Below are 11,961 nucleotides of genomic sequence, written 5' to 3'. Positions count from 1 at the left end.
TTAAACCCCTCAAATTTTATTCCAATTGGACATTTTTTTCCCTGTTCTCATCAGTTTGTTTGCGCGTGTCTCCAAACGCCGCTGATGTGGAAAGTTGTCAACATAAAACTCTCCACGTGGATAAACTAAATCCACATACACTTATTACATTTTAAATGAAAAAAAAAATCATTTGAACAGTTCTTTCTCTCTCCCCGTTAACTCTCTCTATCTATCTAAGATAACCCTAAATTAACTCTAATTTAACCAAAATTTCACTCAATCGAAGGAGAAATTTAGGGATTTTCCACAGATCTTCCTCTTGTAAGTGTTATTATGATTTATATTTGTTAAATTTTGTTGAATTTTAGAATATTTCAGTTTTTAGGATTTTGAAATTTCACTATTAGGGCTATGATTTTGGGAATATTCCGTCTCTTTCTTAACATGCATTAAAGGTTGTAGCTTTTAGCTTATTGGTGTGTACTTTGGGTATATTCCATTAACTAACTTTGAATTCTTACCCTTTTGTTGCAGGTGACGTAGCAAATGAAGATAATATTCACAAAATTTCACCATGGGGGATCTTTTTTTAACAAAGGTGTCCCTACATATGTTCCAAGTTGCGTGCCAGAGCTAAGGTATAGTGACAAGGACCACCTTTTCATGCTGGAATTGTTATTTTATACTAAAGAATTAGGGTATGACATTGTTAGGGGGTTTTATTATTAAGATGCAGTAACTAAGCAGTTCAACTTGGTTAAGAGTGACAGACATCTTGTTGAACTAGTTAAGGACTTAAAACATGAGGACTCTATTGATTTTTATGTCTATCATGTTTTAGATGAACCAATTCTTGACCTTGATAGTCCCACTGATTTTTTACCTGCACCTGATATTATTGAGTGTGCAGACCTAGAAAGAGAAAGTATTGATGTTGATGATAGTGCTAACATAGAGAGGGAATCTGTTGGAGTAGAGAAAGAAATGGAGGCTGATCTAGAAGATTTTAACCTAGAAGATGTTGAGATAGAATATGTTAACTTAAGTAAAGAGAGGGAGGCTTATGTGGAAGAGGTTGGTGTAGAAAAAGGTGATGAGGCTAATATAGAAGATATCCATGTAGAAGATGTTAACCTAGAAGATGTTGGTGTAGAAGGAGGTGATGAGGCTGATCTAGAAGATATTCATGTAGAAGATGTTAATAGGCTAGAAAGTGAGTTATCAGATTACTTGAGTAGTGATTTAGATCTTGGAGATATTCCTTCAGAAAATGGCTCAGATGTTGATGAAGAGTTGAGGGCTTTTAGACAAACAAGAAGGAAAAACAAAGCCAACAAGAAAGAAAGAAAGAAAGAAAGAAATCAAAAAGCAAGAAAAAAGGTTATTGAAATTGAAGAAGTTCCCGTGGGAGTTGCTGGTTGTGTAGATAGAGGCTTTGGGGATATTGGTAAAACTAAGGCTAAAAAATATTCTAAAAATTTGGGTGGAGATGAGGAATATCTTGATGGTTCTAATTGTTTGAGTGAAGATAGTGAAGATATAGATGTAGATGTTGTTAGAGGAGTAGATCTACCTAGAAGAAGGAGAAGCAAGAAAACTAGGTATGATGAAAATTATGAGTTTTTTGTGTTTGCTCTTGGAATAATTTTTTAGGGTGTAAAACAGTTTAGAAAAGTTGTTGTCGATTATGCTGTAGAGTATAGAAGGAAATTGAAGTTAAAACCTAATAAAAAAATACAATAAGGGTGAAGTGTATTGCAGCTAATTGCAACTGGTTGCTGTTTGCTTCTACTGATAGGGATTCAGGTGATTTTATTGTGAAGAACTATAACCCTATTCACAAGTGTATACCTCTAAACAAGAACAAGATGTGTGATTCAAAGCTAGTTGCTAGAAAGTTCAAGGAGAGACTTGTTTCTCAGCCATACATTAGGATTTGGGAAATTCAGGATTTGGTAAGAGAGGTGTTGGGTCTTTGGTTTTAGGGCTAAACAAATTGTTATGAGGGAGAATATGAGAGATTGAAAGCTGAAATTTGCCAGATTATGTGACTATGCAGATATGATCAAGATAACAAATATTGGAAGTTCTTGTTGGATAAAAATTGACAAAGAAATTGAACCAGGGAAGAACCCCTTTGTTTATTTCTATGTGTGCTTTCATGCCTTCAAGCCAGGATGGTTAGATGGGTGTAGGAAAATTATTTGTTTTGATGGATGTTTTCTAAAAGGAGCTTGCAAGGGTGAATTATTGGTTGCTGTGGGGAAAATGGCAACAACCAAATGTATCCTATTGCATGGGCAATTGTGGATACTGAAACAAAACATAGCTGGGACTGGTTCATAAGGCATCTGATTGGTGATCTAAATCTGAAAACTGGTGAAGGCTTAACTGTAATGTCAGACCAACAAAAGGTACCATTACTTAATAATTTTTCTCATTACTTGACTTTATTTTCCAATAATATTCCTATTTTAATAATACTTAATACTTATTACAGGGTCTTGTTCTTATTTTGATGGATCTGTTATCAAATGTTGAGAGAAGAATATGTACTAGACATATTTGGATCAATTGGCATGTGCACTAGAGAGGAGAAGAGAGAAGGAGGCAGTTTTGGAGATGTGAAAAAGCAAGCTTTGAAGTAAAGTTTAGAGAGGAGATGCAAACAATGTCAAAGCTAGAGAAAGAAATAACCGAGGACATGTTAGTTGATCCTCCTACTTTTTGGTGTACGACATATTTCAAAACATATTCCAAATGTGATGTTGTAGAAAATAACATGTGTGAGACTTTCAATTCTTGGATCTTAGCTGCTAGACATAAATCCATAATCACAATGTTAGAGGATATCAAGCATAAAATAATGAATAGACATGTAGATATGATCAAATTTGCAGAAACGTGGATTTCAGACATTGCACCTATGGCAAAAAATATTTTAGAAGCTAATAATGAATATTCAAATAGGTGTAGAGTACTATGAAATGGAGTTAATGGTTTTGAAATTGGGGATAGGGGTTGTATATTTGTTATTCACTTGGACAAGAAGTATTGTGATTGTAGGTTATGGATGTTAAGAGGTATTCCTTGTCCTCGTGCCATTTGTGCTTATTATTACTTGAATAAAGATCCTGATCAGTATGTAGAGCACTGGTATAGTAAAGAAACCTTTCTTAAGTCTTATAGCCATTTCATGCAACCAATTACCAACATGAGAATGTGGACGGAAACCACAAACACATCAATTGAACCTCCAAAACTAAGAAAGATGCCAGGCAGACCTGGCAAGAATAGAAGGAAGAGCAAGGATAAGCCAAAAAAAGTGGGGTAAACTCTCAAAAAAAGGTGTCGAGATCACCTGTTCAAGGTGCAAGCAAATTGGCCATAATAAGACTATGTGTGCCAAAATGGTAAGCCTTAAATGAATTTCATAATACTTTGTAAAGTTAACATATTTCTTAACTTTTCATATTTCTGTTTGTATGTTAGAATGGTATGGGAAGCAGTGATAGTAGTCAACCTAGCACTCAGCCTGCAACTTCATGGAATCCACCACCACCACAATCAAGTTCTATTTGTAATGACATTAGTGCAATAGCAAGAGATACCTACACTCAAAGTCAGACAGCAAGAGTAAGTTATATATGTTCTGCTGCCTTAATATTCTTCTCCTGCTTAATATTATTATTGAAAACTGTTGAAAATATTGTGTTGGATTTATTCACAGTCAAGCTCTACCTTTCATACATATGCAACTAGATAATCCAGTCAATCAGGATCTATTTGTGCTGACACAGCTGTTGTATCATGTGCACCTCAAAGAAAGATGTCAAGTGTTGCTGGTAGAGGTCAAGGTGCTGCTGGTAGAGGTAAATATAGTTCTGATAGGGGCCAATGTGGTGCTGAGAGGGGAGGTAGTTCTAGTAGAGGTCAAGAAAGGATTGGTAGAAGATTGGCAAGAAAAATAGCCAATGCAAGAGGGACCCCATTTGAAAGTGGAAGAAATGTTTTTTCAAGTCAAGTACCACATTTTCCAACCAACAAGAGGCCATACAATGCTACCTCATTTGCTCCTGATATTGGATACAAAAGGCCTGCAACTGATTTTGGTGTTTACTCTGATCCAGCAACTGAAACCCAAGTGTACAATGTATTTCTCTCTGTCTCATTATTTACCTATAATAATATTTTCATTCAAGCTTTCAATTTTCATTGTCTTACAATTATGTCTAATTTTGCTGCCTGGTACATCAAGGGAGAGGGTTCTTTATGGAGGTATAAATTTAAAGAGTGCTTCACCAACCAATATAGATATTGATTTTAAATCCAGTGGCCTAAAGTGGAATGGAAAAAATGCAGTCACCAGCACACAATTGCAACAAATGAAAGCAAATAAGAGAAAAAAAAGGATGCAACCAAGTCTTCTTCATCTGTTGGATCTTCAAAGAAGTAGTTTATTTAGAAATGATTTGTACTGTAATGAAGGTTAATGACTTTGAATAAATTGTTTTACTAGTTTTTGAACAACTTTTTCTTAGGCAACAGTTAATGATTTTGGTGTATGCTGCAGTAGAACACTATTATGCTCAATGTTGAGCTTTTTTTGAACACCTAGTTTACTGTATGCAGCTTTTAGCTCAATTTTGAGTTGTATTAATATGATATCCAACTGCTTGCACTTTTAGTTCAATCTTGAGCAATTTTAATAAGATGTGCTGCTTCTAATATAGTTCACTTTTATCAATACCTTCAGTAGTTACAAATAGGCTATATGGTTAACTTAAGTAGCTGCACAACTAGACACAAAGTAGCCAATTGACAATGAGATTGTCATACAAAACATGTCAATTCATTCAAACAACTACTACAAACTACTACTACTACTACAAACTAATCAAACAACTACAACAAACTACTACTACAAACTAACCAAACAACTACAACAAACTACTACTACTACTACAAACTAACCAAACAACTACAACAAACGATTACTACTACTACAAACTAACCAAACAACTACAAAAAAACTAATACTACTACTACAAATTGACCATTACAAATCCATTACTAACTAAACTAACCAAACAACTACAACAAACTAACAATTACACCATATTAAAGAACCACTTTACAGTAAGAACAATAAGAAGAAATAGAACAAGTCTATTCAATTTGAGCTTAGCACATTCTCTTTCAAGTTTAACTTTTTTGAGTTTTTGCTTCAATGCAATCAACTTCTCTTCACTATCTTTCAATTTCTCACACAAAGTGTCCCTCTCTTGTTCAACGTTTTTGAGCTTTTGCTTTAATCGATCACACGGATTTTCACCATCTTTACACTTTATCATTAAGCTCGATTCTACCTCAGGATATTAATGCACAGAAATTGAAGGTTTTGGATCAATCCATCTAAAGTACCCACATCCGTCATTTTCCTAAAATGCAAAAACCATAGAATAATAAAAAAAATCACCAAAAAAATAAAATTAAAATCTGTGAAAATGATACAAACCTTTGAAACTTTACATCCAAAAAATCTACGACCAGGATTTGATGGAGTCCTTGAAGTTCTTAATGGACAAAATTCGGAACAATAACACAAATCGGGAACCTCATTGTTAACGGAATTTTCCGGCATTCTCATCGAAAATGAGAGAAAAAATTGATTTAAGAGAAATTATGAGATAAATTTGATAGTGAGATGAGAGAAGTTGAGAGAGAAATCAGCTATGGAGGAGAGAATGAAGAAAGAAGAAGAGGAAATTAGGTTAAATATAGAGGGAAATTGAAGGGGATGGCAAAAGTATACATTAAATAAGGTTAACTTTTGCCACATAGACAGTTTTTTCACGAGTCACGCGTCACTCGTGACTAAACAACACGCGCAGTGCCATGTAGGTAAAAAATGTCCAATTGAAACAAAATTTGGAGGGTTTAGGGGTCTGATAGGTACAAGCCATAGTTTAGGGGTCTAAGTGAATTTTGACAACAAGTTTGGGTGTCTATCGATGTCTTTCACCTATATTTAATGACCTTGTAGATTCATGTCATGTGTATTATAAAATAACAGATGATTGGGATTATTTTAATTTATATTTACTCATAAAAAGAATTAAAAATGGCAAAAACTAAAATAACGGTAGTTAACTTATAACTGATACTCTTACCTTTTAAACATATATTTTGCTATGTTTAAAACATAAAATGAAACAAAATGCACTAATAAATTTTCTGAAGAAAAAAAATTAAAAGCGAAAATATTTTTCCCGATTTTTTTGACCTCAATTTTTTTTTTCCTTTTGTCAAGATTATACATAATACCGAAGATATGCATATATCTTACTTTTTACAATTATTGTATTTCGTTGCAATTCACATTTTAAACCTAAAAAGTATATCTATAATCTATAACTATATCTATAATCTATAATCTATATCTATATCTATAATCTATAATTTATAATATATTAAAAGTGTTAAAACCTTAGAAAAGTGATTTGAATTTTTTACCCTTCATTAAAAGATTCTTTTTTTTAGATAAAACTGTCTTTTCACTATTTTTTTAAAATTTATTATTTAATTATTTTTTATTATATTAACTAGACTTCCTAAAATATATGGTTGGAGAATTAATTAATATTTTTCTTTCTGCTAGACTTCCTAAAATATATGGTAGGAGAATTAATTAATATTTTCTTTATACTGTTCAATTACAAAAATACTCCTAAAATAGGACTCTATTAAGGAAATACTTCTATAAATATTGAGACGTACATTAAACTAGAGAAAAAAATCGATATGCCTATTGGGAGAATATGATTGATGCTCATTTAACTTGATTCGATTGTATGTCTAGATGGTAAATACTTGATTTTCTAACCCTCAACTTCTTCACTGTTTTCAGCATAATAGAATTCAATATGTGTGTATAAATATCTTCTTTATTTTCATTCAAAATCATTCTTTAGGGTCAAAATTTTCGCTCAGATAAGAATTAGTTGGATCAAAATCGAAGTTTTGTAATCACTATTATATTCTTTATATATAGTTTACAGGTTGTAGATGAATGTCTGTTAGCTTTGAAGAATTTCTTGTGCAAAGGTTAGGTTTAATTGTATTGTTTTGATATCTTTATTATCTTGTTATTTTATTTTAATTTACAGATACTAGATAAATGTGAGTCGGCTTTTAAAAAAAAATTAGGTAAATGTTAGGTTTAATTGTATTATCGTAATATCTCTATTAGTTTGTTATTTTGTGGTAGTTTACAGTTCGTAGATGAATCTCAACCGGCTTTGAGAAATTTTTCTGTGTAAAATTTAAGTTTAATTGTATTATTTTGATATCACTTTTATCGTATTATTTTGTTGTAGTTTACAGGTGATAGGTAAATGTTGGTCGGCTTTGAGGAATTTTTTTATGTAAAGGTTAGGTTTAGTTGTATTATTTTGATATCTCTATTATCTTATTATTTTGTTATTGTTTACAGGTTGTTGTTGAGTGTCGAACGACTTTGAGAATTTTTTTGTGTGTAAAAATTAGATTTAATTGTATTCTTTTGATGTCTCTATCATTGTATTGTTTTGTTGCAATTTAAAGATGGTAGATCAATGTCGATCAACTTTTAAAAATATTTTTGGTAAAGATTAGGTTTAATAAATAAATTCTCCATCTTTACATACTCAAAAGATATTAAATTTAATTATTATATTCATGTTTATTATTTAAACAAATATCCTATTTAATGTAATATTTGAACTCATTAAAGTGAGATACGCGCGCAAGACGCGTACACCTAAACTAGTATTTTAAAACGTAAGAGTGTGAGTTATAAGTTAATTACAGTTAGTGTATTTTGTTATTTTTAATTATTTTTTATGAGTATATATGAATTTGAAATAGATCTCAATTATAAATTTTTTTTATGATACACATGACATGGATCTACGAATCCATTGAATATTACGTGACAGATTGGTACTTGATTGGATCTTTATTCAGGAATTACAACTTACAAGATGTTAAATTAAGCTTTTGCGGACAAAATAAAAATTTATATAATCAACCAACTAAACTAATAAAATTTATAATGGTAACAATTAGTTTTAGGGGAGCTGCTAATTGATCATAATTTTTTGGCCATAAAATGACCATAAATGTACAAAAACCATACTAGCCTTTTCCTTAAATAAAAAAGAAGTAAATTTTTAATATTTAATGCAACTAAAATTTATGTGGGATAAATATTTATCACTATCAACGATTATTAATATATTAATCATAATCCTTTAAAATATTTTTAGAAAAAGTTCATCTATAATTAACTAATTTTGAATTTATCACAATAATAAATTTATTATTATATAAAAGTCATTCAATTCTAAAGTTTATCACATTTTTCTAAAACATTAGCTAGAGTTGATAAATATGAACGATATAATTTTTATAATGTGTCAGTGTTTATTATATTTAAAATATTTTAAATTTTGATTGCTAATATTGAAATATTTTCAAATTAGACTTAAAAAATTAAAAATTTATTTAAATATAATTTAAATATATTTAAATATAATAATTAATAAAATTATTTAATTATAGTATATATCTTTTGTCATAATTTTTGGACCCAAAAATGGTCAAATAAATGTATAAAAACTATACTAAACATTTCCTTTTAAAAAAAAAAAAATCTTTACTATCTTCTAAATTCAAGAAGTTAAATATAACTAAAATTTATGTTGAATAAATTATGACTATCATTAAATATGAAAGAGGAATATTTATTTAACTTTAAAATGGGAGACTCACCTTAATTTCACCTTCTATCCAATCACACCCTCCCTTTTTGTCCTTCTCCCTCAATTTCTCTTTAGTCTTTTTTTTTAATCGAAATTTAAAACTAATTTTATTATATATTAATCATAATTCTTTAAAATATTTTTGAATAAAGGTCATCGGTGATTAACTAAATTTTGAATTTATCACAGAAATTTATTTATTTATTATATAAAAGTCATTTCATTCTAAAGTTTATCATAAAAGTGTTTTTCTTGAAACATTAACTAGGTTCAACAAATATGAAAATTATGATTTTATAATGCGCCAATGTTTATCATGTCTAAAATATTTTAAATTTTGATTATCATTATTGAAATATTTTCAAATTAGATTTATAAATTTATAGTGTGTCTACATAGAGATTAAATTTTTTTATCATAAAATCAAACACTAAATTTCATCACAATAATATATTTGCCGATCTAATTAAATTAGATTTTTAATCATTTGATTTGATTTGATACAATATTACCAAGTCTTACAAGTAAATTTGAAATATAATTTAAATAGATCAGTGATTATAATGTAGTTATTTTTAATTAACTAATTATAGCCGATTTAAATAAAATTTTACTGCATTTAAACTTAAGTTTTATCTTGATCAGATATTTTGATAATTGTTATGACTCTCAAACATTGTTTATTGGAATAATACTTTTATGGTCTATTATTAAATTGAATTAACTAATAATTACTGTAAATGTAATTATTGTTAGTTGAACAAGGATTAATTCATATCTAAATAAATGGACAATTAAATTTAATTGCTTTTAATCAACTAATTATATTAATTTAAACAAATTAATTTCACTAAGTGTTACGTTATGTTTGTTCGATAATAACACCTTTATTGCAGTGACGTCGATAAAAGTTCAGTATTTTAAAATGAAATCTATGTAAGAAATTATGGTCAATTTTTGAATTAAAAAAAACCTCTTTATAAAGAGAAAAATGAATAAATTAAATTTTATTTTTTTAACTTAATTATCGATTAGAAGATTTAGCTTGTATCAATTATTATTGATTTGATACCAGTAATGAGCTATTTCAGTATCTTAAGCATACATATATATATTCACGATTAAAATTAATTGATAGTCTTGCCTCACATATAGAGTATTTGAAGTGTCATTAGAGTTGTCGACGATTGGATCTAATTTTATAGCTTGTAAATTTTAAATGTAATTTTTAAAAATAAGTAATTATATTAACTTTGATTAACTAATTATATCAAATCTAAACAAAATTTTAACAAGTCTCACACAAGCTTATCCTAATCAAGTGCTATGAGAATTAGTATTTATTATGTGTCTGGAATCAATTTCATAAAATCGTTATTATAGCTATTATATGTCCTTTAATTTGTTATTTTCTAATAGTACACAAAAATTGTGGTCAAATAATTTTTGTGTTCTAAATTTTAAAGATAGAATATTTTTATGTCACAAGTATATTAATTTTTAAAGTTAAATGACGTTTGTGTTTGAATTTTTTTATGTGATAGAATCAATGTTATGTAATAACAGATAAATTTTACCTATCTTTGATTTCAGTTATTCAATTTTTCAATTCTTTCTAATTTTCAGCTACAACATACCTAGTGTAAGTGAAATTTTTTTTTTTCACACGATAAAAGTTAATTTAGCAATAGTAACCTCAACTTGTAGCCGTAATAAATTATTTCAAAAAAATATTATAATTAATCAATATTTCTACTTCATTTATTAAGAAATGTGAAAACAATTAAATGTGGACAAAGTTAATTTTTATTTAGAGTACTAAGAAATTATGACAATGGTTAGCTTAATAGCTATATTGAGTGATTATTTTGGGTTGATGTTTTTTAGGGTCCACAATTATGAACTCTATGATTTTTATAATGTGTTAATATTTATCACGTCTAAAAAATTTTGAATTTTGACAATCGTTATAGAAATATTTTTAATTATGTTTTAAAACTATTTAACTATGTTGTTCGATTTTTTTAAACATAAAAATAAAATCATGTAGTTAAAGTTTATATTAATAAAAAATATAATTAATGATTCACCAGTTAATAATTATATTTTTAATTCACCAGTTAACAAATATAATAATTAAAGTATGCAGGATCGCAAGACCATAACATTAATGTTTGACTTTCTTGAATTGATGTTTAACCAATATCGACTTTTTTTGAACTATATAATTTTTATTTTGTGACGATATCTATCATGTCTAAAGTAATTTGAGCTTTGACTATCACTATTGAAATATTTTTAAACTATATTTTTTTAAAAAAAGACTATTCAAATATGTAGTTTAAATTTATATAAACATAAAAATTAATATAGTTCCTTAATTAGAAGTCATATATATTAATAAGAATATAAATAATGGTTACTAAGTTATCAAATCGGTGTAACATAATAACCCAAGATTACAACATCAATGTATGACTCTCTTAGGTTATTGTTAATTAAAGTGAACACTTATGAACTATATGATTTTTATAACTAGGCAATGTCTATCACGTCTAAAGTATTTTAATTTTTTATTAAAATATTTTCATATTATATTAAAAATTGTTTAACTATGCAAACTTTTAGTTTTAAAACTCGTAAATAATTTTTATTCTTTTCTTTGTGTATTTTTCTTATCATTTATATATAATTTAAGTGTAAGATTAATATGGGGCAATTTTTTATTTTCCAACTAAGAAAATTTTTATGTGAAATTTTCAAATGTTATGTTGACTTCTTCCCGCTCTACTTCTAAAAATAGACAGAAAAGATTTGAAATGAAAAAAAAAAATCATTTGAGTTATCATGAGAAAAATTATAGCATATTAAAATTGTACAACTTTAACCAAAAAAATAAAAATAAAAATTGTACAACTGAATTCATAAAAAAATAATTAAATTTTTGTGTTGAAAATTTCGATAATTGCTTATTTTATGTAATACTAAACTACGAATCAGATTTCAACAAAAATAAAAAACTAAAAGTTATTCAAAATATTGATAGGTTTTAAGATATATATCTATACCTCCTATTTATCTATATAAAATAAAGAGATATAAATTTAAAATTAAAGATTAAAAAAATAAGATTATTTATATGATAAAATACATAATTAAGTAGATATAATACATA

General features: G+C 27.9%; 1 protein-coding gene across 1 annotated transcript; it reads right to left on the bottom strand.

Annotated features, from left to right (window-relative positions):
- Window positions 1-5,093: 5,093 nt before the first annotated feature.
- Window positions 5,094-5,626, bottom strand: LOC124898067 (uncharacterized protein At4g04775-like). Its single transcript, XM_047411688.1, has 2 exons — window positions 5,501-5,626; window positions 5,094-5,351 (listed from the first exon to the last, which is right to left on the bottom strand). Exons 1-2 carry the CDS (start codon window positions 5,624-5,626, stop codon window positions 5,094-5,096), a joined length of 384 nt encoding a protein of 127 aa, XP_047267644.1.
- Window positions 5,627-11,961: the final 6,335 nt, after the last annotated feature.

This window comes from Capsicum annuum, chromosome 4 (genome assembly GCF_002878395.1).
Source record: "Capsicum annuum cultivar UCD-10X-F1 chromosome 4, UCD10Xv1.1, whole genome shotgun sequence".
NCBI classification, from domain to species: domain Eukaryota; kingdom Viridiplantae; phylum Streptophyta; class Magnoliopsida; order Solanales; family Solanaceae; genus Capsicum; species Capsicum annuum.
This window is presented reverse-complemented; position numbering and strand designations above follow the sequence as displayed.

Bases quoted from the DNA above. Each gene is read 5' to 3' on its own strand.
- LOC124898067 (XM_047411688.1), bottom strand. From the start codon at position 5,626: ATGCCGGAAAATTCCGTTAACAATGAGGTTCCCGATTTGTGTTATTGT. The intron at 5,352-5,500 runs GTTTGTATCATT...TAATATCCTGAG, and splicing joins TTGGATGTAAAGTTTCAAAG to GTAGAATCGAGCTTAATGAT.